At 51.7% G+C, this 23,021-nt stretch overlaps 5 protein-coding genes across 5 annotated transcripts; 2 read left to right on the forward strand and 3 right to left on the reverse strand.

The window, feature by feature from the left end:
* Window positions 1-4,873: 4,873 nt before the first annotated feature.
* On the reverse strand, window positions 4,874-5,596 carry LTHEOB_4195 (uncharacterized protein; the record flags this gene model as incomplete). The annotated part of the gene is made up of 1 exon (XM_035513202.1): window positions 4,874-5,596. The coding sequence occupies one exon, from the start codon at window positions 5,594-5,596 to the stop codon at window positions 4,874-4,876; it is 723 nt and encodes a 240-aa protein (XP_035374899.1).
* Window positions 5,597-12,361: 6,765 nt separating this feature from the next.
* Window positions 12,362-13,551, forward strand: LTHEOB_4196 (Acetate transporter; the record flags this gene model as incomplete). Its single annotated transcript, XM_035513203.1, has 5 exons — window positions 12,362-12,618; window positions 12,751-12,971; window positions 13,039-13,135; window positions 13,186-13,248; window positions 13,299-13,551. The coding sequence occupies 5 exons, from the start codon at window positions 12,362-12,364 to the stop codon at window positions 13,549-13,551; spliced, it is 891 nt and encodes a 296-aa protein (XP_035374900.1).
* An 877-nt stretch (window positions 13,552-14,428) lies between these two features.
* LTHEOB_4197 (Mg754 protein) lies at window positions 14,429-17,629 on the forward strand (the record flags this gene model as incomplete). The annotated part of the gene is made up of 1 exon (XM_035513204.1): window positions 14,429-17,629. The coding sequence occupies one exon, from the start codon at window positions 14,429-14,431 to the stop codon at window positions 17,627-17,629; it is 3,201 nt and encodes a 1,066-aa protein (XP_035374901.1).
* A 401-nt stretch (window positions 17,630-18,030) lies between these two features.
* LTHEOB_4198 (adenylate kinase) lies at window positions 18,031-19,095 on the reverse strand (the record flags this gene model as incomplete). The annotated part of the gene is made up of 1 exon (XM_035513205.1): window positions 18,031-19,095. The coding sequence occupies one exon, from the start codon at window positions 19,093-19,095 to the stop codon at window positions 18,031-18,033; it is 1,065 nt and encodes a 354-aa protein (XP_035374902.1).
* Window positions 19,096-19,685: 590 nt separating this feature from the next.
* On the reverse strand, window positions 19,686-22,309 carry LTHEOB_4199 (uncharacterized protein; the record flags this gene model as incomplete). The annotated part of the gene is made up of 8 exons (XM_035513206.1): window positions 19,686-19,816; window positions 19,871-19,995; window positions 20,213-20,353; window positions 20,410-21,030; window positions 21,082-21,187; window positions 21,335-21,574; window positions 21,642-21,876; window positions 21,926-22,309. The coding sequence occupies 8 exons, from the start codon at window positions 22,307-22,309 to the stop codon at window positions 19,686-19,688; spliced, it is 1,983 nt and encodes a 660-aa protein (XP_035374903.1).
* Window positions 22,310-23,021: the final 712 nt, after the last annotated feature.

Consider the following 23,021-nt stretch of genomic DNA (forward strand, 5'->3'; position numbering starts at 1 on the left):
TTTAAAGCGCTAAGTAGTGCAGTCTTACCACTCGGCGTCCTGTGATTGACATTAGCGCCAGCGTTGATCAATAGCGGGAACGACTTGAATAAGCCGTGCAAACCTGCTGTGATTAGCGGAGTCTGCCCCTTGTTGTCCTCAGCATTAGGATCTGCGCCAAGCATGAGTAGCCATTCCGTTCCGTCTAATGAGCGGACCGCCTTATGCAGCGCCGTCTTTCCCTTGTAGTCACGGGCTTGAATGTCAGCCTCGTACGAGAGCAAAAGCTGTATGACGTCCAAAGTGTGGCTTGTAGAGGAAGCCTTGTGTAGCACCGTCCTTCCCTTATGGTCAGGCACGTGAACGTCAGACCCGTGCGAGAGTAAAAGCTGTAGGATGTCCAACTTGTCAGGTGTAGAGGCAGCCTTGTGCAGCGCCGTTTTTCCCTTATGGTCAAGCGCTTGAACATCAGCCCCGTGCGAGAGCAAAAGCTGTATGATCTCCGGATTTTCGGTTTCAGAAGCAGCCTTGTGTAAAGCCGTTTTTCCCTTGTGGTCACGCACTTGAACGTCAGCCCCGTGAGAGATTAGAAGTTGCACGACGTCCAAATCATTAGTTTGAGAGGCTCTCATCAGAGCGGTTTTGTTTTTCTTGTCTCGAGCATTGACTTCCGCCCCTTTTCGCAAAAGAAGCTCCACTAGTGGACCACTGTCGTTCTCCCTGCAGGCTGAGGACAACGGATATGCACCATAAAGTTCTCCCCACTTGTTGACCATGGAACGAGGATCTTCTCCCATTCCAATGAGTCGAGAGGCGGTATTGAACCACTTCATACCTGCCCTGCAACATACGTGATGTAGACCGTTATAGATTGCATCGTCCCAGGGCAAAAGGGGATATATTTCGGCAAGCATCTGGTTCAGGGTCCTCAGTGATGCCTCCTGGGAAAAGCCTTCCTTCTCAGCGATTTCGATATGCGTGAGGATATTCCAAGGGTTGTAGACTTCCAGTTCCAAGTCTTTCATCACGTGGTATCTCGTATTGATCCAGGAGGAATTGCCACAGCCTTCGCGTTTCAGTCTCTTCTTGTTCGATCTATTTTCGAAGGTTTCGGAAACCTTCAGGAAAAGATTGGTAAATCCGGTGAAAACTGCTCGGGAGTAGTTGACCGTAGAGGTTACGAGTCCCGAATGACACCACCCCACAACGTGAAGATTGTCCTGCGGTATGGAGAGGCTCTTGAACCCCCCATATCTCAAAAAGTAGTCCCTAACGGACTCATGAATAAATTGACATGTTGATCGCTCATCTTTGTCAAATTCCAGCAGTCCGCCGGATAAATTGATGATCATAGCCTTTTGGTTCTCCAATCCATTTATGCGTTCGCCAGACGCAGTCCATTCTTCTATTGTCTGGAAGCGGGTCTCGGAATGGAAGGACATAACAGCAGCTATGTATCCTGCCGACAGACGTTCTTCGGTAAATAAGACCAATTGAAACATGGAGATGACTCGGCGGTGTTCGGCAGGGTGAATATTCCCAAGAAGACTACCAAACAGTTCTCCCAGCTCTGGAGGTATGTCCGTGAGTCTTTTATTGAGGAAACTCATTGGGCGGCCGGAGTACATGTCCTCCTCTTCCCTTAGTTTTTTGATTGCCAATCGAACCCAGAGGAATACGCCAGAAGACCTTTCGAAGAGCGGGTCCCGAAGTTCCAACAAAGACCGGTAGTTCTTCAACTCTGTCTCAATGTAGGTATAAATATCGTCTTTGTTGTGATGTTCCACGGTGATCTCTGGGTAACCGAAAGTTGGAGGGCGTGGGCAATGGCGGCTTGAAATGCACACTCGCAAATTTGCATTGGTATCTTTTTTGTGGTCCACAAGACCCTGGAAGAACTCGACCAATCGGGAGATCTCGGGATTCGTGCATTCGTCGAGGGCGTCGATAAAAACAAGTACGGGCATAGAGATGCCGCGCTGGCAAACTCGTGATACGTAATCCTTTAGAAGCTCCTCCGTCCATTCTACACGGCCCCCTATTTTCCCCGTTTTCTTCTCTAGATAATCCGGCAAAAGGTAGGCTAGGGCGTTTAGATCATATTTGAGAATCTGGTGCAGAAACGATCGGTAGAGTCCTTGTGTTGTTTTCTCCAATTCCTCTCCACGGGCGTTGAAGAAGAAGCTTACAATGCTTGTTGAGGCTTGTGAGACATAGTCTTGCGTGCGGCGCAAAGCTTCTCTCATCAAAGTAGACTTCCCTACCCCTGGATTTCCTTTTACCCAGAGTAAGCCTTTTCCTTTAGCGTTGCTTTCTGAATCGATCCATGCTCGAAATTCATGAGAGCGGAAAAACCATTCGCATGTGTTTTCCGTAGCTCTGGAAATGCTGTCCCTTCGGCTATCTTGTCTCTTGAAGTCGAGGCTGCCAAGGAACTCTACATAAAGATCAGCTATTTTCACCCATATGGCCGTGGGATTGGTCTGTAAATACCTTCTTGTTGCTTTGTTAAACTGCATACCATAACTAATTTACCATCAGTCTACAACAGAATATCCCTATCGCGGCTTAAATAGGCCGACTAACCTGACGTCGGAGAAAACATGATGTTCTTAAGGTCTGCAAGAGCTTGCCTGTAGACCTCATCTGTAGAACCCTGGAACTTGACCATGTCTGAATGATTCCTTTTGACAGGACGCACCGTGTGGCGTCCATAATCATGAGGCATCCCGTTTGTTGCAGACGAAATGTCCACAAGTCTACGTTTTGGTCCATCCATGGTCCATCCACCATTCTCGCACTATAGCTCGTCAGTCTCATTTCAAAGGCTTACAAGAGTGAAATTTCCATACTTGGCGAGAAGTAGGGCTCTCCGTTGTTTCATAATACCAAACCGCGGAAAAGCTCATCCGCTCAAATGAATTACGAAAATCATTCATCTGATTTCGAAGCATACCGCTCGAAGGACCTAAGGTCCTAACGAGGAGTTCGTTTGGCTGTCCATCCACCATCGGAAGCATTGTCTCGATATCCATTCCTTGGCTAGGCGTTCCGAAGAACATTGACCCAAGGAGTCGTTCAAGAGTCCGTTTTTCATGGACTGAACCTATGTTCTTGTCTAGGGAAGTGATAGCCTATGGCGCGTAAGTCTAAATTTTGCCATTCCAGGGAATGGTGTTTGACCTGTTTTACCAAGATGCCTCCCAAGCTATGTCCAATCAGAATGAGACGTCTCATGCCTGACGGAGCCGAACTCTGAGTAAGCTGGACTATCTTGTTTTTAAATTCGAGGCCAAGGTCCGAGATCTCTTGAAAAGAATCACTCTTTATCAGCCGGGAATCGTAACCGTAGGTGAACACCCGAGCATGCACTCCTGCCTGGGTTAAGTGCTGCGGAAGGGCGTCGCGAAGCCACATGAAGCTGCTCTCGCCTCGTTGCTTGAACGAGCCGAATGCATGGCCGTTCAAACCTGGCAGAGCGACGATGCTGTACAATATTAGTCTGTAGTAATATCAATTAACGTCCCTTATTTTACCTACTCGTATGTGCAGTCTGCATCAGCTTCACGATGAAGTGGTGTAAGGCCGAAAAATTCCAAGTCAAGAGCCAACTTTATTGAATCTTCGCCATCCCCTCGAAGAGCCGTCGTCCACTTCTGCGCAGGACGGGACATGAACTGAGCAGGAGCATTGAATGCGAGAGTGGCAATCTTCTTCGTGTCATCCGACGGGTCCGTGGCGAGCGAATGGATAACGATAGCGGTACCGTCATCGATGTTCCACGCCTTTCTGATAAGGCAGATGACATCCTCCTTAGAAGCAGGGCGACTAGAAAGTAATGCTGGTATTCCCTGCAAACGAAAGGTGGTGTTTCGTGGGTAAAAGTTCTTTGAGTTGCTTGTAGGAGCTGACGGCTTTTTCAGAAAGAGCACAAGGAAGCAGGCGCCCACTAGCGCAATGCAGGATGTAAACCAGAGCCTAGGATCCCACACCTGCAAGCGCATCTCCTTGAATCCGGCGCGAATGTTTAAGAGGCGGATGAGGAGCGAGCGGGCAGCCTCGCTCTCGTTCAGCCTGCTTGATTGTCAGCATCATAACCGCTGTTATTACATCTGGTCGAGTACTATGGTAGCTCAGAAAGCGCAAATGCTTACATTGAGGACTAGATGCAATAACGGTGGTAGAGGAGATGGGTTTTGGATTCGAACTGCTACCAGTCGTGCGAAGGAAGGAGTTAAAGAGTTTTTCGAGAAAGCGAGGGGCATAGTGTCAACTCGGCTTAGATTCCTGGTTCAGCGCCGTAGTAGCACGAGATTAGGCACCCGTGAGGCGGTGCCGAGGGGGCTGACTTGAAGCAGCTTAGAAGCTAATGTGAGCTTACAAAGGGTCACACAAGTCTCACTTTGTTACATCCCAGTTTAGCGCGACTGGGCTTCGCCTACTAATGTCGTCATGAGATACGCATAATCCATACATACCTCACATCTCCATAATTACTTCTATTTCAACAACCCCAAGGTGCGTCTCTTAGCTATTTGGTCAAGGAAACAAGTAGTTCATGGAGATGTATCGTGGATTTTCTTCTTTTCTGCTATTGTATTAGCCTAGATTTATCCTTACTTTTACTAAGTCTTTAATGCTGGTCAACCTTTTCATTATAATTGTAGAACGCTCTTTACATGGAGTGCTAATGTCACTGTACAGTCTACGTCTTATAAACATATACTTTGTTTAACAATCTCAAACCCTTTGCCTTACTCTGCGGCAACGTAGTCATTTGTTAACTACATATTGCTTGAAGCTTAGGGTTCATTAAAGGCAGAAAAACTCCGAACAAGAGTTTGAATGAGATGTAGAGGCCCCCGATACACCTGCCACCTAATGGGGGACTGCATCATTCATACTTCCTCTCCCAGCGCAAAGTAGCTCCAGCCCCCAGCTCTTTCTGATCACTAAACGCAATCCTCCCCACATCATCCTCCGGCTTGACATCCTGAATCCTTACCCACACATCCTGCAGGTGTCTCGCTCGATCCGACCCCGAGAGCGAACTTCCTCCCTCAGGCACGCGGGTCATGAAAGCCGAGTCCCTGGTCAACGACGACACGCCACAGAACAGGTCCGGGGCACGTGTGAGCGCGCTGATAGTGACACTCGCAATCGCGCAGACGGCTAGAACGGTCGTCGAGACGAGGTACAGCGTCAACCAGGCCGGCTTGACCTCGTACCTCGACGGCGTGAACTCCGTCCACGTCCCGGTCGCGTTGCCGTGCTGCAGCGAGGGGCTCCCCGGGAATGAAGGGTCATCCGGGCTGTCCGTACCGTTGACGCCATCGGCACCGACAAATTTGCTCGTGTTGAGGCTGGCGTGGAAGAATGAGTTGACGATGAGTGCCAGGCGGGCCTGGAAGGTGTCCAACGGGATTCTTGTGTAGTCGCCGACATCGAAGCCACTGAAGGATGTCGGGGGGTCCAGGAGGTAGAGCTCAAGGCCGGATGCCTCGCCGGTGCGGCTGGACTGGATAGTGTTGGGGATGTCGTAGAGGAACTCGCCTCCACGCACCCCCCAGTTCACAGCGCTCCAGTTCGAAGGAGGCATACCTGGTGTTTCTCGCATTCTTATCGCAGCGCAGGATAGCGTACCGCCTACCGTTGCCCGAACGCAGTTGACTTCGGTATCCACGTATATAGCAGTTGTCTCGCAGTGAGTCATGTTGATTTGTTCATACAACGTTTCAGAATACAGGGACCCTCTGATGCCAAACACCACGACAGCCCTCTCAGCCTTGTTTGTAGGCTTGATCAAGGGGTATGGTAGGGGCGGGATTTTGTCCGTCTGGTTTGTTGGGAATAGAATGTCAAGGAATATGTTGCCATTGGTTCCACCCGGACCAGGCTCCCTGAATATTGAAGAGTTGGTCAATTTATGCTTTCCAAGGCGGCCCGGATTATGTTGAAGCCATTCAGTACCATTGAAGAAAGGAGCACACTAATACGCTATGTCAACTAACAGCTGTGAAGGAGCCATTGGGCAGCTTTGGGCACTGACCGAGAGAGTGTGGTAGACCGTCTGCAGAGCTGTGCTCACGTTTCCAATGGAGGACAATGGGATTTTGCGAGTTGTGTGGCCAACCAAAGACGAGTACGGAGCTATATCAGTCTGAGATACCTCCACCCACCTGCTCCTATCATCGTCGATGTAGCCCGGTAAAAGGTGGAGAAAGGGGATCCGCACGTTACCCCAAAGGTCCATCCGGGCAGACTCAGCTGCTTGTAACTCACCTCCCAGTCTTGCTATTGCAGCATCGAACCCTGAACTAACGCCTTTCGAAAACAAGACTGCAGCATCAGGAGAGGAGATAGTAGCGTCGACTACTCGATGTAAATCTTTTCTGGCCGATTGTGCACTGGAGGCACCAATAAACGGTGAATAGTTTAAAATGGGCCAAATACTGTTGGATGGATAGTATATCAAGTCAAAATCATAGGACTGCCTATGGACGGCGGATTCGACAGATCTGAGCACTGCTTGACCACCAGCAGGGCTGAGACTCCAAATGACAATCAGGACGGCGGTCCAAACCCGGAAGATTCGATGGCTGAAACATCCGCGAACCGTGCTTACCAAGGTTTGACTGGTGGTGAGTACTTCAAGGGTCTGTGTACTTGTTAAATTTACTCAAGCACGCATAGACAAGAACGTGACTTGCCCCGAGACTTGTCCCCCTTTCGGCATGAAATAATGTGATCGCTTTGAGCATGGAACCCACTACCGCGGCATACAAGATAGGCCACAGTGTTGAAGCAATTTTGACCGCTTGTATCACAATATCGCCGGCATCCTGGTCGGGACTTTCAGGTTGTCCATTTAGTCTGAGAATGAAAATACCCAGAACTGTAGTCGATGTTATTCCCAGATGAAATGGCGAAATTGATTGATACCATACCATAAAATGCTGACGGCACCAGCAAGAGAAGGATGTTCGGGAGCAGTCGAATGAATGTGGATGGAGATGAGCTTTTGAGAGTGTTTGGAGATGTGGGCCAGTCCAGAAAAGGTGATTTCTGGAGCTCTGAAGCCGCTTGTGATGGGGCTGAGATCTTTGTCAGTCGAGAAATGTTTAGTTTGGTCTTACATACCATTTTCCTCGTCAAAGGGTGGATCTTGAGGAATATTGTGAGTTAATAATTGCATCTCAGCAGAATCTGATTCTTCCGTACGATGCATTGTAGAAGATCGCTAGAGAAATTGGTCGATAATGAGATAAGAGAGCACAGGACGGACGAGGACACAAACGAGGCTGGAGAAATAGGGGGGATATGTTCGGAAAACTTATTTTAGGAAAGAGAATGTCAGACCGCAAGGCTACAAGAGTGTGGGGGCGCAGTGATGGCATGATACGACTGGAAAAGCTGTGAACAGATTATTTGCCTAGTCGTGTTGCACTGATGCGCATTCCACTTTCGCCACAAAGTGGGGTCAAAAGTTTGTGCCACGAGCCTTCTGATCTGCCTAAAAGCAGACAGGAAGCTAATGTGGCGGAGCAGCTAAGCTGATGGTACACATGCACCGCGAAAATCTATATAGCCAATGTTCTCCCCGGTGGTGGTATCACATTGACATATGCTGCGATACCATCCCCCATGCACCGCCGGCTACCCCGATCAGGCTGACAAGAATGCTACATCCGAAATTTGTCCGCCGTCAACCATCCTGCTGTGCTCCACACCGTTGCAAATCTGCTCCCGACCGGAATACTGCTTCGCATGTTCGACTGTTTTTACGGGTTGAAGGATCCCAGGCAGAGGTGGGATGCGATAAACAGAACAGCCGAGAAACGTAGCATTAAGTGGACCTGCCTCATCAGCCACTTGTAACCACACTTCACAACTGCCTCGTAGGACGAAAATACCGAGGAGGAAAAAAGCCAGAAATAAAAATAACTGCCACACCGTGATAAATCAGATCCCGTTCGCGCTTAATGGGGCCTTCGGAAATACCGGGGAAAAAAAACTGTTCGTGATACGAGCTATTGTATCTAGTTTAAAAACGGTTCTAGTATAAAAAAAAATAAACAATAGAGAAGTTTGAAGAAAGCCACAGATTTTGCAACTCTGTTCACATTTGGATGTGGAAAACGGTAGAAATATGGCTGTCTAACCAGCACATAACGCATCAGCAAGAGGCTCCAAAAGCCTTATATGCCTGACATAAGACTTCTAGTAAAACAGTAACCCGAAATTGACCTTAGCGCCTGTTGAACAGTGCAACGTGATTGAATTGTACACTGCTGAAGAGCAGAATAACAGCGAAAACTACCTGTTTATATACATGGCTGTTGTGTGCACGCGTCTTGAAGTATCGTGAGTAAGTCACGCTTGGTGGTGAGATAAACAGGGGTTCTGCCTTGGTGTTGAGAAAAGAACACGAGATATACGGCAAATAAACTCGGGGCAAAAGTAAATGCACAGTCTGACAGCGCCCTTTTCTCAGTATATCAACAATCTCCTTATGGCCCGTCCGTCTTGCAAAGTCCACCGGCGTCGAGCCACGCCAGCCTCTCGCCGTAACCCTGGCACCATTACTGAGCAGCAGTTCTACTAAAGACATGCTTCCTTGACGCGCGGCGTAATGCAAAGGCGTAAGTTTTGACTTATCCTTCGCGTTGACGTTGGCACCTTTGTTGAGTAGTAGCAACGCCGTTGCTTCATCTTCCTTCTCGACAGCTAGATGCAATAGCGATATGCAATCTATGCCTTTCGTGTTTGGATTAACGCCGCTACTGATGAGAAACGCGATCATGGCGCTTTTGCTGCAGTTTATCGCGTGCCACAACGGTATTTTCTTTTTCAGTCCGCACGCTTTGTTTACGTCTGCACCATTTTCGACCAACAACCGCACCAACTGCTCATTTCCGAAGTGCACAGCCCAGTAAAGGAGCGTTGCAGTTTCGGGGTTCGCCATATTGACGTCGCAGCGATTATCAGAGAGTAATCGCATGATCGCGGGCTTGAACATATATCCGATTGCTATGTGCAATCCCGTGCTGCCTTTGTTGTCCATAAGGTTCGGATCAGCTCCTGCCCCGAGGAGTCGTCCGATGATAGGCTCATTTTCGGTACTGACTGCCATATGTAGAGCCGTGTCACCGTTGTTGTCCATAAGATTCGGATCGGCTCGAGTCTCTAGTATTCGTCCAATTAGAGGCTCGCATCCGTTTCTGACTGCTATATGTAGGGCTGTAGTCTTACCTTTGTCCATAATGTCTGGGCCAACTCCATTCTTGAGCAGCGTGTCCATGGTAATCTCAGAGCATGCAAATACTGCGCGGTGAAGTGATGTCTGTCCCTTCGTGCATGAGGCATTTAGGATAGCTGTCTTGCGGTGAACGTCGCTCCCACACCTAGCAAAGAACTCGGCAAGTAAGTCGTAGAACATCTCTGCATGCCCTCGATCGGCTGCTAGATGTAAGGGTAGCTGCCCCAAATCATCCTGCGCCTCAATGTCGGATATTTTGAGTAATGCCTGGAATGAGGTGCGGTCGTTCCGTAAGACTGCGTAGTGCAGTGCTGTCCTTCCTGTGCCTGGTTCACGAATCAGTTGATCCCCGTTTGGCCATAAGGCTAGGATGGTTTCATCTGATATTCTTTGGAATTTTTTGGTGCTCGGTTTTCGGGGGGGACGTCTCTCTTCACTTTCACTCTTCTTGACATATTCCCATGCATTTGCTTGTTGGTTCGCCGAGTACCTGTTTGCATCGCCAAGAATTCTTCCGTCGATATTCACGTATTCCATCTTCGGCAGGCCAGGATGGAAGTGAAGCGCGCCGACATATTGGAAGCAAAGTCCCTCTCCTACTTCCTCTTTATGCTTTAACTTAACCAGCAAAGCCCTGGCAACAGTCTGAGTACCGCACTCGGTCAAAAGGACACATTTGTCGACATCTTGTAGAGCAAGTTGAAGTTGCATTTTCAGCAGTAAATGTGTGCCAGTCCAGACACAATTTTGCTCGACCATGTCATTTACGGGGACTATATCCCACGTGCCAGCAAGATCCAGGCTGTCTTCAATTGTCAGCGAGGGAGTCTGTCCAGAGATCGGAATACTGAACAAGTTGATTGGACACCAGCTGGATCCTTTGAAGATAGTCGCCGAGTTGTGGAACAAATGTCCTGCTGATAACTTTCCTATCCTTTTCAGGATGCTTTTGTAAATATCTTGTTGAAGCACACCTTGACTTTGCGATCGAGGCGAGATGTCGACACCGACTAAAAGCCCAGAAATGATGGCAATATCCTTCGGCCAAGACGTGCAACGCGCACCCAAGACAACCAAGAGGTCATCGAGGGTTGTTACTCCCCTTCTGAGGCTTTTGATTAGGTCTGTCGCCCGTTTATGCGCCTCAGAAGCGTGTTCGTCTTTTGCGAGGATTTCCTCGTCAAGATCCTTTACCAACAACCCATGAGGGCCTCTGAACAATACCTTCACTCTTCGCGAATTTGCCAATTCAAGTGCCGTCCAACCGCGGCTAAACCAGGGTGACATAAGGATGGCAAAACATGCAGCCTCAGCATCAACCCATTCGGAGTTTCGCAGAAAGCAATCATGCACCAGAGTCAGTCTAGCAGCCTGATAGCTGCTCTGGATCCCGCGAATCGCTCTTGTGCGCGCTGCCTTCTCCCTCGGGATGCTGATAGTGTCCCACCATATCCCTTCACACCCCAGCATCTCCGCAATATCGTAGAAAAACCGGTACAAGCACAAGTTGACACTTCCAGCAGACCATGCTCCAGCTCCAGTCCCATCTGACCAAACATGGGAGATTGCCATATATGGCCGATGAGCCGGAAGTAAATATGCATGGTTTATCACGCAGTTCGGTCTAGCGGCCCGAGAGCTTTTGAGCAGCGAACGTCGAGATGACCGAGCATTGAATGCCCAAACGGTCGATATGCCGTCCTTGGCAGCTTGCACAAGTGTGTCTTGATGAAACTGGATACGCCCACATCCGGTTTCACACTCATGGCGCTGTTCGACGGTCGTGAAGTCGCGTTGCGAGTATTCGCAGAGATCAATGGTGCATTGCCTGTGATCGTCCGGGCATTGAATCGCCTTGGCTGCTGGAATAAGCCTTGGAAGATCGTGTCTTGCTACTGCCCACACCCTGTTTGGGCAAAGGTTGAAGGTAGCCGTTGCCTTTTCGAACGCTTCTAGGACTTCTTTGGGCGATGCTGCAAGGTCGAAGCTCATGGTACTGACGATGTCGTAGCTGTTTGCGGTTTGTTAGCCGACCGCCCTGCAAGGCTAGGGCCCCGCCTCTGGAAGATCATCGTACAATTTTTCGCGAGGGATGATTGTGATGTGTAGGTGAAGTTGTAATGTACTCGACTCTTCGAAGAAACGAGGTCGATTGTTCTCGCGACCAGATGCTAAGGGAGGTCGGAGTTGAAGATGAGAGCGGCAGTGGTAAGGCAGCAACGGGTATTTGTTTGAAGAGGCCACCCTGCTCAGCCTCCTTCAAATCGAATGCATAGCACATGGTTGGCGAATGTGGTGGCCAATGGGAGGTGAACAGCAATAGCTGCATGTGGCTGTGCCGCTTCATTGGAGAGCCCAGCAGCACTGTGAGCTGTACCGAAGCAAGCTCGTCGGGTGTACCCGCTGTGGAGATCAAGTCTCACGTGGCAAGAGGCGGGCTCTCAACGCTGGGACAATCACTGTTAGACATTAAGAAATCCCAAAAGGCGTGGGTCTGTGATTGCAACAGGCGATGCGAACAGCCGTCTCAAGATAGAGCTTCGACCCTCGATGCCGCGAGAAATCTCCGACCAACCTGTGCGAAGCTCAATCCTTATCGCGCAATGATCAAACCCAAGATCAGGAAAGCTGATACGTTTCAAATTCCCCCGCGCGATTGTGTTTCGCGTCAGCAGCAAGGGCGCGCGTGCACGCACGCATGCATGGGGCCATTGCGGGAAAAAATTTGGTGAGGGTCTAACAAGGCGCAATCCAGTGCCTGAGGATGGGGTGACAATGGTGCGTACCTGCGCAGGGCACCGGGAACGGCTGGAGCCGAGCTAGCCCTACGTAGCACCAAATCAGCTACAGCGTGGCATTTGTGGGGTGATGTGCGGGCGAGATTTCAGCGATTTCAGGAGAAACCCTCACCAAAAGTGCCGACGGCAGGGCGCTCGCGCCGAAAACATTCGATCTGGCCGATCATGCCGATCCGGGATGCCGACTGCTACTTAAGAAGCGTACGGCGCACCGACAACCAGCCCTGCCGCTCTGCTCACCCAACCCGGGCGTTTGCTCCAACTCCTGCCAATTGGAACCCTCTGTCCCCTCTCTCGGATTACGGCATCTTACGCAATAACAACAATGGCCTCATCATCCTGCCCCGCCGACGACCCGATGACGGCCCGGCTCTCGTGCGCCGCGTCGGCCCTGTACGCCAACCGCGCCGACTACTTAAAACCGGTGCTGGAGCAGGGCTCGGTGCTCGTCTGGATCGCCATCTGCACCGTCATCGTCCACATCATCGTCAAGAAGGTCACGCCGCCCGAGAACGACGCCGAGAGCTGGAATGGATTCGTGCAATCAACGTACGGCGACGACCGCGACGAGGCGGGGAAGACGTAATCATTATCACGAATCGAACGACGATGACGACGACGACCACCGGGGGAAGAGTTGTTGCGCTTGGACGGGGGGAAGGCGGTTGGGCAGCCCTGTACGATTTTCTTTTTTCTCACGCCAGACGAGGGAAGCACCGGGCTGACGAGTGGGTGGCAGACGGCATTCGCGCTTGGAGCATTCGCCACGACGATTACGACGCTCGCGTGCGCGCTGGTGGAGTGGCGCGGGCTGTCGACGGCGAACGCGTTCGTCGGGAATTTCTTCTTCATCGCGGGCATCGGCATGGTTCTCTCGGCGCAGTGGGAGCTGGTGCGCGGCAATTCTTACAACTATACTGTATTTAGTGCTTATGGTGATTACTACCACTCCACCACCAAAACTAATATCTTGAAAAATAAAGATGACTTATGCGAATTCAGGCATGTTCTACGGCGGGTTCGGTGCGATTTTGACGCCGTTGTTTGGGGTCGAGGCGGCGTTTGCGGATGATGCAGCTGGCTACAACAATGCCTTAGGGTTCTTTTGCATCCGTATGTTGTCGTTGTGTGCATTGTGAGAGGCTGAAGATCTGACGAGTTGCAAGTTTGGACCGTTTTCAACACGTTCTTCCTCATGGGCTCGTTTACCACGTACGTCTGCCGATCTCCAACGCCGGTGTATTTGTCTGATAAAAATGCAGGGATGTTGTGACCATCGCAACCTACTCCGCCCTGGAAATCTACCTTTGTCTGCTGGGTGCCAGCTATTTCGTGGCCGCAGATGGCCGCGCAGATGGCGGTGTTGCAATCAAAAAGGCGGCGGGTTCGTTCGCCTTCATCGCCGGAATGCTGGGCTATTACAGTATGGGAAACGCCATTTGCAACGATCAGGGCCTCCCTTCGTATCTGTTTCCGATGGGAAAGGTCAACTTTGGACGGTCGAAGCGGAATTAATCAGCGCGTCTCCATCTATCGTCAGGTGGGAGATCCGATTTAATGCAGAAAGCCTCTTGACTTTAGTCCTGCACTAGCTCTAACGTGTTACCGATGTTTGAAGGCCGTTTAGTTGATGGGTTGTGGTTGATAGGGGTGGGAGAAGCGGAGAAGATGAGTCAGGCGACGCGATGTTCGGATTGGGAAAGCGCGGCGCGTCTTCTCTTCTCGCACCACCTCTGTTTCTTCACCGTTCACCTTGACCATCATCACCACTATCACCGCTGCAAGCACCGCTACGCTATGCCATTCTCCGAATCTTGCGTCCGCGAGGCGTGTGTGGCGTTCGACATGGCTCCTATCGAGTCATCCACCGACGCGGGGTCCGAAACGCGCTGGTGCCTGGACGTTGGAGCCTGCGCGACACCGTCACCACTACTTCGAATCCGGTCTCCAGACAGTCGCGCAGTGGGAGACTCATCACCCTTGCTCTACAGCGACGCAGCCGGAGTCTACCGCTGGAAATAGCTCGATGGATGGCCTAATGTTGAGCGCGACACCGCCACAATGAAGCGCGAGGCAATCCTTCACTCCAGATTGCACGTAGTACCTGCATTCTGCGGTACTGCGCCAGAGCTAATCATCGCCAGTAGCACTGTGAATGAGCTCTGATAGACTGTGGCTGCAAGATGATTCTACTCACGAAACGTCAATGGCTGGAATTATTATTGGTGCGCCAGATCGATTGCAGACACCGCCCCCGTTCCTTCCAAATAAGGCAAAAGTAGGATGCGACGCTCGGGCCCAATGACCTCCAACCTTCTTCCGTGACTCAGCCCGCTTTGTTTCCATATATAAACCCGCCTAATGCATCAAGTCTTGGACATCATCAGCAACCATGAATACCATGCATACCATGAATGCGATGAGCTTCAGCGCGGACGCCACCCGCCGTCGGGTAGACGCCGTCTGGAAGCAGCCCGCCGACGCCGAACGCCAGCGCATCGAATACATTCCGCTCGAGAGCGCCCGTCAGTTCTTCGCCGTTGACGCTTCTGGTTCGACTGCCGGCGCCATCATCGCCCGAGAGCATGAGTTCGTCAAGAGACTGACCGAGGGCCACCCCAATGATCAAGCCGCTACCTGGGGCTCCAACTGCAACGACCCTACCAACGACTTCTCCCAAATCTCCTGGTCCGCCGACCAGGGCGGCACCGAGCCTTCCCGCATTCTGAAGAACCAGCGAGCCCTGGACACCATCCTCGCTTCCGATGTCTGGTACCTGCTTACCGACGGCGAGATCTGGAACAATGATGTCCAGGTCTTGTGCAACCTGGCAATCGAGACAGGCGTTCTCAATGTCCCCACCATTTTCGTCATCACCGGCTCCAAGCGCCAGTCTCCCTCGGCTCTGAACGTCTCGGTCGGCATCTCCTTCTTCGCTAATGCCCAAGACGTCCTTGTCCTCTTCAAGGAAACATCGTCGGGCCTGTTGTACATCATCGCTGCCAAGGGCTGTTTCGCCCCCCTGGACCCCAACCACACAGATGGCGCTCCCGACCTTGAGAGCTGGGCTCCGCTGAAGGAGATTTACGACGAGGCCAAGCTGGTTGACCTGCTCCGCGCAGCTAACATCAAGGTTCCCGCTGCCCGGACCCGCCCCAGCCCTACTCCGGGATCCGTAAGCCTGGGGGCAGAGTGGGAGAGGCACAATCCCGGCCTACTCGTCAACCTGGATCTCCTCCTCAGCGGAGGCGGCCAGCTCAGCTACGACAACCTCGAGCAGCTGCTTGCCGAAGAGGCCCTGGGAAAGCTTGCACTGGCCTTCAAGACTCGCGGCCGCCTCCAGGACCTCCGCACCTTTTTAAGCTGGCAGAAGACTGACCAGCAGATGAACATCACTCTCGTCGACATTTCCGGCGCCCACAAACTAGTCGCCCAGCTCAGCCAGCCCGACCTAGATGACAAGACGCGAAATACCCTTCAGGTCGAGCTACGCGAGGCTCATGAACGCAACCGCCGCCACTACCAGGCCCAGGTCTGGAAGTACAAGGAGTCCGGTGATGCTCAGAAGGCGCACAACCGTCACAGGCTTCTGAGCCACGCCCTGGAGTACCTCGCCCAAATGGAGAACTCGGGCTACACTGCCGACATCCTCGCTCGCCGCAGCAACCGTGCTCGCCGAGCTCAAATGGTCTCGGACAGCAGCGAGATGTCGCTCCAGAGCCTCGACCTGGAGACTCCGGACGTTTTCCGCGCCACGTGTCACGTCTGCTGTGGCGAGAACGAGATCATGTCGATTGCAGTGAAGGCCGGTGCCGACAGCGCCGCCAACACGGACAACTTCGCCCTCGACTTCCCTCTCGCCGCCGGCCGCTTCAAGTCCAACAAAGACCTCATCTCCAGCCAGCTGATCTGCTTCCAGTGCGCCCTTGCGTTCCAAGGGAAGTCGATTTTCAACGAACAGCTAGCGGCGGTACTGCCGACGGTTGACTGCCATGGCCCTAACAAGAAGTACATCTCTGAGCAGCTGCACCGCGCTCTGACTGGCGGCCTCCGGGTAGGCGCGTCCGGTACCTCGCAGCTTTTCATGACCATCCTGGCCGGCACGCTCAGGAAGAAGGAATGGGCCGGTGCCGGCCTCTCCGAGGAGTCGATGGACGCCGAGACATCGGTGCGGCGCGCCATGTTCCGCTGGGCGCTGGACAACATGCTCGAGCGGACCAGCTGCAGGGAGACTTTCAACGAGCAGGGCGAGTGGGTCACGTACCCCAAGGCACTCGCGTGGGCGGCCACAGATTTCCGAGAGCAGCAGCTCGACAGCTGGGCCGTAGGCTACCCGGTGGCCGGCTTCATGCAGCTGATCCAGTTCGGCCGGCACGTCAATGCCTTCGATGCCCAAACAGCGCGTGACCTGCGTCTGGCGAAGGTGCTACACTCAGTCGCCTCTGCTTACCTGGCGCTGCTCTACAAGAACATGCACAGCGGCAGCCAGCTGTGGAAGCAGCCCCTCCTCGCCCTCATCTACGCCTCGTTCAACGCCGACCTCATCCCCCTCGACCAGCGCGGCGCCGCGTCCCTCCTCTCCGACCCGGCCATCTTCTGGCAGCGCCTGTCCGCCTTCCTCTCGGCCGACGCCGAGCTCCTCGCCAACTGGGACGCCGCCTCCATGGACCGCGCCATGGGCCGCGTGCAGCTGCTCCTCTTCTGGCTCGTCTACACGCAGCGCGACCACACGCGCGCCAAGACCTTCTTCCACAACCTCCGCGAGGACCAGCCGCTCGCCGCCGCCGCGCTGGACTGCCGCACCCGCGACCCCCTCTCCCCCTCCATCACCCTCCCCACCCTCCTCTCCATCTTCCGTGGCCCCGTCACGGCTGACCCCGCGACGCTCGAGCTGCGTGCAAGACATACCGGCCTCGCGCCGTTCGCGACGCCCTTCGGCCCGAGTGTCCTGCGGTGCTGCTTCCCGGCGTGCCGCGAGCCGTTCTTGGACGCGACGCAGATGGCCGAGGTGGAAAGGCTGGCGCGGGACGACAAGCCGTGGCCGGAACGCGTCTTGGACGCGCTAAGGCGTGGTCGCGCGGCGCACTTGGTTAAGGTTTTCGCGACCGAGGAGGCGTTCAGCAAGGAGAGTCAAACGGGCTTGCCCGCCGTGACGAGCACTCCCGAGCCGCCCCGCAGCACGCATTGCAATCTGCACGTCAGCGTTGCGCGGGTGTGGGCGGCAGTGGAGGATCGCGAGAGGCGTAAGGCTATCGCTGAGGCTGTTTCTGCGGGAGGGGCAGGGGAGGTGGTTGATGCGTTCGTGGCGGATGTGCGGAGGGAAATTTGCGGGTCCAGGCGCGGCGATGTGTTTCAGGAGGGGTTGGATGGGTTTGTGAGGGAGATTTTGCCGAGTTTTGTGGAGGCGGTGGGGTGTGCGGTTAGGTTGGAGCGCGGGGGTGGGGATGGGGATGGTGGTGAGGGTCAGGAGGAGGTTGGGGAGGTGGATGTTGCGGCGTATGAGCATGATTGGAGTAGGAACAAGTTGGAGGCTAAGGCGAGGTGGGAGTTAAAGAGGGAGAGGGCGGAGGCGGAGGAGTGGGAGTGTTTGTAGTGGATGGTGTTGAGATTTTGTGGAGTTTCTTTTTGGGGAGTTTTGTAATAGCGGGGTTTTGGGTATATCAAATTAGATTCCGAGAGAAGAGTACTGGTATATTAAACGGAGCAAACTTCTCTGAGCTTAGTATGAAATATGTGGGCTGTGGAAAGAAAGTTTGTTGTTGCTCATTAGTTTGAAAATATGTATTTCTGACTACTGCTCGTTTCTCCTCGGCAATTCCTTTTACTACATGCGTTACCTTGATATCTGCATTTGGAACTTGGCACGGTCAAATATCAACTAGTGAGGCGTTCACCTCGCATTTACATGTCGCGGTGCATTCAGCTTTTTCAAATTGCGAAATTGGTGATACTACATCGTCATTTTCAAGGCAGTTGAAAGTCTGCGTGGTTCTTTCATTCTAATGTAGTAGCAGTCTCCTTGTTCGGGATCTGATGACTGTCAGATAGCGGGTCGTATGGTGAGCAAGTTTCTTCGAATTGACGAAGAGTAGGCCGGTACCAGGTCATATTCTTGGCGCAAAACTCCAGGTAACGATCCACAGTAGCCTCTACGTCTGCGCCTAGCTGGCTGATTCTCAGATCAAGGAGCGCACCGTCGCAGATGTCCGAAAGCTTCACTGTGATTCCCTGCTCGGCAAGCCAGCTGTAACTTTGACACATATCTCTCGTGATACAACCATCTTCAAAGTGGTGCTTCAGTGCCACCCGGAAGATATCATCTTCGGGGCCCACCCACTCACGTGCAAGGAATAGGGCGGTCCACCTGGCAAAGTATCTCCTCGTATGCTCGAGAGCGGCCAAGAGCACTTCGTGCGAAACTTGATCGGATTCCAGTCTCCCACTGTCCACTAGGACACGGAATACATCTACCATGTGATCATCCTGCCTCTTCACGACAGTACAGAGCACGGCATCGTCAATTTGGATGTTTTTGTTGTAGCGCAGAAAGATTGCAACAGCGTCCGGTGGGTAGCGTCCGATCACAATGGTTGCGAGGTCCTCCAAGGAAATCGAGGGACAGGGGTGCATCAGGATGCTTTGCCAGTATCCATCCATGTATCCGCGATGAACCGTTTCTCTATTGACAGGCGTGTGTACCCTCAGTGATGATACGATTGGCAGTATCAAATTTACTCCGTATTTGACAAGGTACTCGAAGCAATGCTCATCAACTCGAACAGAAATTTCCGGTTGGCGCAAGAGTAATTTGAGAAACCTCTCCCTGTCCGGGGAAAGGTTCCAAAACGGATCTAAAGGCTCGACTCCAATGCGGCAAAAGAATTGTTCGTTCAGGTCAAGGTCGACCTTTCGTGAGCAAAGAAGATCCATCAGTTCCCAGGTCTTCTGGCTCCATGTGTCTGGGTTCCACTTCCATATGTCCACGAAAAGTTCCGTGTTTCCTGTCAACTCTGGCTCCTTCTCGAGAACAAGCCGCATGATATCAAGTGCATCTGCCATGTGGAGGCTGGGAAGCTTGTTCGGATGGTTCTGGTGGAGATAGTGAGATAACAAGGCGTGCCTTGTCTCTGGACTCAAGTGATACTTTCTACATGCTTTATCAAGCATGTTGAAACTTATCATTAAGTCAGGGTGGGCCAGTAGTGTAACTGTAATGCATTCGTCGTCTTCGCTTTCCAGGAACTCTTGGAATAGGTCGGGTACTGGCTTTCGACGCACAGGGCGGAGGGGGTCAAGGGCAAAGCTTTCAACCATTCCCAGTTTCCTTGCTGATTCCGTTACTCCCGTTAGCATATAGCTGGAGGCGATGTCTTCTGCGATGTCCAGGTCATGTACCGCCAGAAAGAGGTACCACTTCTGGTAGTCAGGCTTCTCCAAAAACTTTGAAAGAAGTGTTTGTGGCCTGCCCTCTTGCGCTCGCTCGAACCGTCGTGGCAGATATCCTTCCACTTTCGCATCGCATGGTACAAGGATTCCAGCTTGGACGGGCAGTATCTTCAGATTGAAAGCTGTCATAAAATGGAGAGGATGACAAGCCTCTCCAAAAAGTTCATTTCTCACTGAAGTATCACCACCTCGAGGATACATTGTCAGATTGTCGAAGACAAAATCCTGCCATCTTCGAAATGGAGAGTCATCAATGCCAGGTTGCCAAAGTAGGAATTGTCTGATCGTTGAGCGATCGGGTTCTCCGATGCTAGCCCCAGGAGTAGCCGCGAGACTGGCATCGAGGATGGACATGTATTCACCCAGGAATCTGCATGAATGCACCCACCAATCCCAGTGCGGACAGCCCAAGTGATGAGGACAGGATGACTCTTCGGATGGGAAGAAGAAGACACTGAGGCAAGCACGCGTAGGTACGACGTTTCGAAGATGAGCGGCGGAATACTCAGGACGCTGTAGCACAAATTCTTGTGCCGAGAGGTGCACAAAGCGAAATCCGTTGTCGCAGGTGACCAGGTTGCAACAAATATCCAGGAGTGTTGTCTCGTCTAGTTTGTCGTGGTACCCAGCACAAACTGCGGAGATAAAGGCTTCTTTGCTCAAAGTATGTCGCAATGTAAGTAGAAGCGATATAGCCCGCTCGGCGATTTGTTTTGTGCGGTCGTCGTACTCAAGAATTTGCGTATAGATCACATCGTAGGACTTCCCTAGCGTCGCTGGAAGTTTCCCGAGCTCGTCCCGGACAGCTTCAGGGATCTTGAACTTCCCGGAGTTGGAGATGTGTTCCAACTGAAGGCTGACCCAGCGGAACCTATAACAAAGATGTAAGCACAAGGCAATGCCCGAGGTAAGTGTTGGGAAACATACATTCCACCAGCCTTGTTCTTCAAAGTCGTCACAATTTCGTCTTTGAGAGATTTCGAGACTCTTCCCTCGAGTAATTTTCCCCTGGAAATGTCCTTCTCAACTTCAGCGACGATGAATCGATTGATATCATCCGAGTTGTTTGACGCATCAATATAAACGTTCGTCGCCCCCTCAAGTCTGTTCCTAATGTTGCCATCATCACGACTGGTAACAAAAGCCTTTGTCAAGCCCGACGCTTCCTGCAGAATTTGCTCCAGCGCATCAAGAAGATCATGGACGCTGTCAACACTGCACTCATCCAAAGCATCGAGAATAATGAAGGCCGGATCTTGTCTGAAACTAAGAACATCAATGATCTGGCTTGTGGTTTCTTCGAGTGAAAATGGTTCAACCTCCTGACCACGACGTGTAGCAGCTTCTTTCCGTTGTTTGAAGGTCGTTGCCACCGGGTCGCGAATAGGTTCGTCGGCCGAATCCGAGCAGAGTTGCTTCAGAAGGCATCGCATGATGCTCGTAGCGTCTTGTCTTTCAGGCTCAGCCTTGTTCCTCGAGCAGTAAAAGAATGCAGTGAGTGGCCGCTGAGATGGAGACTTCTCGGTAACATGATCGACAAAAAATGATCTAGTAGCCTTAGCGAGTGGAGTCCGTAAGAGATCTTTTGTTTAAACCTACAGCAGATAGCTCTTGCCGCAACCAGGCATGCCATGGACCCAAAGAATGGAAGAGCTTCTCGATCTTTCCCAGTCGAGAAACTCAATGTTCCGTAGCAGCCAGTTTCCTGATCCGTCGAGGCGCCTTGATTTCTTCGATGCATGATGTCTTTCGTGGGGAATCGTAGAAAGCCACGTCAGTAGTTCCGTTCTCTCGTTAACTAGTCTTCATCAACATTGCCAGCCATGTCGCTTACAGCCAATATACAACTTACCGTCTAACTTCTTTTTGATATCGGACATTTGTGCTGTAAGTCGGTTGACGGGGTCCTCCAGAGCGCAGAGATGCTTAACAACAAGACGTATGTCAGCGCCTTGCTCCCATAGTAGGTTCAAGGAGCTTTGGTGTAGCAAATGCTGAGTACGTGAGATCTTGTTCTCTTTAAATGTGATGTCATCCAAAAAATCATCAACTGCAGATTCGGGTGTGTCAATGACGCTTTTCGCAATCCTCTCTAGTTACGATAACATCAGCACTTCAGCTAACCATGAAACGACGGAAGTCCCTACTTGTTGTGTTACCGCTATAGTATGCCGATGCCTTGGCGAGAAAGGTCAGTATGGAGCTGTACATCATGACCATGTCTCCTTTGAGAGAAGATTTTTCATCGCCGCTCAGATGATCCATCAAGGCATCGGTTCCCCCAGAAGGGCTAAAGTATGCATGCTCCACAAGGGCATACCGCGTTATGAGGAAGGAAACATGCTCGACGCCCTCGAGCATTCGACCAAACGTCTGTGATTCATTGCTAGAAGCCTGTAAAGGTCAGCTATCGCACATAGTCGTGAGAAATGCTACTACGCACCTGAAGGAGGAAGCTCACTCCCGCCCAAGGCATTGCCGCATGCCCAGAGACATCAAGCCTGACAAGTGTGTCTCCCAGCTCCTTGAATTTGGTCACCCGCGCGATCATCTTATCGCACAGGTCGCGCAGAAACTTGGACTTCCCATCCCGTCCCTTGTATGTCCAGCGCTTGTTGAGGCAGTGCTGCTTCTTGGTCTCAACTTCGTCAAGGACGGCATTCAGGATGTCGAGCTTATCGTTTTGGAGACTTGCGAGAAGCTGCTGGTCGTCTTCGCTGAGATGCTGCATTGCTTGGTTCCAGAGACTTTCGGCCATTTTCTGGCATTCGTCGTTGCGTGCATTGTTGCTGCTGTTAGGTGAGGGAACTCCTGGTGGAGTCGACATCGTGAAATGTGAGAGCGCCCGACGGATGAGCGGTGCTGTGGTATGCTCATCGAGAGACAGAGACTGGAATGACGTGTCGAAGTGTAGCTGAATAAAGGCGGGGTTGTGCTGCTTAATAATCCCTGCAAGTTGCTGCGTGTTGTTGAAGTAGCAAGTCACATGCTATTCACGTGTTTAAATTTCACTTATTAGTATATATGTTCAGTCAATATCCTAAAGTCCAATAGATAACTTTCTCTTCCCTTTCCTACTCTTTACTGCATACCATTTCCTTCTTTGGTCGATCTTCAGCACATACTTCACCCCAGCAGCCACCACAATCATTTGGCCTACTCACGACACTCATTTTATAGTGAAGGTCAAGCCGAGCACAAGCAGGAAAACTTCCAGAATGGGCCAAGCAAATGACGAACAGGTCTATAAATGACCGGCAGGCAACAAGAATAAAATCACTGTGTGATCGCTTCAACTCAGGCCGGTTTATTCTAGCCGTGGGGTCGACAGACCCTTTTATTGGCTGAATAAGTGCTGTCTGCCGACCAATCGCACCCAATAGCTGCAACACTCCGCCACCGCTCACTTCTCTTCAACATTCATTTCCACTACATACATAAGCGCAACACTTGATGAAGCACAATTCATCGTAATACCTTGCAAGTTTCTTAATTTCCATCTGTAGGTATGGGAAATGATAGGGTAAGATATCAATGAA

This window comes from Lasiodiplodia theobromae, assembly GCF_012971845.1.
Source record: "Lasiodiplodia theobromae strain AM2As chromosome Unknown scaffold_11, whole genome shotgun sequence".
Taxonomy (NCBI): Eukaryota; Fungi; Ascomycota; class Dothideomycetes; order Botryosphaeriales; family Botryosphaeriaceae; genus Lasiodiplodia; species Lasiodiplodia theobromae.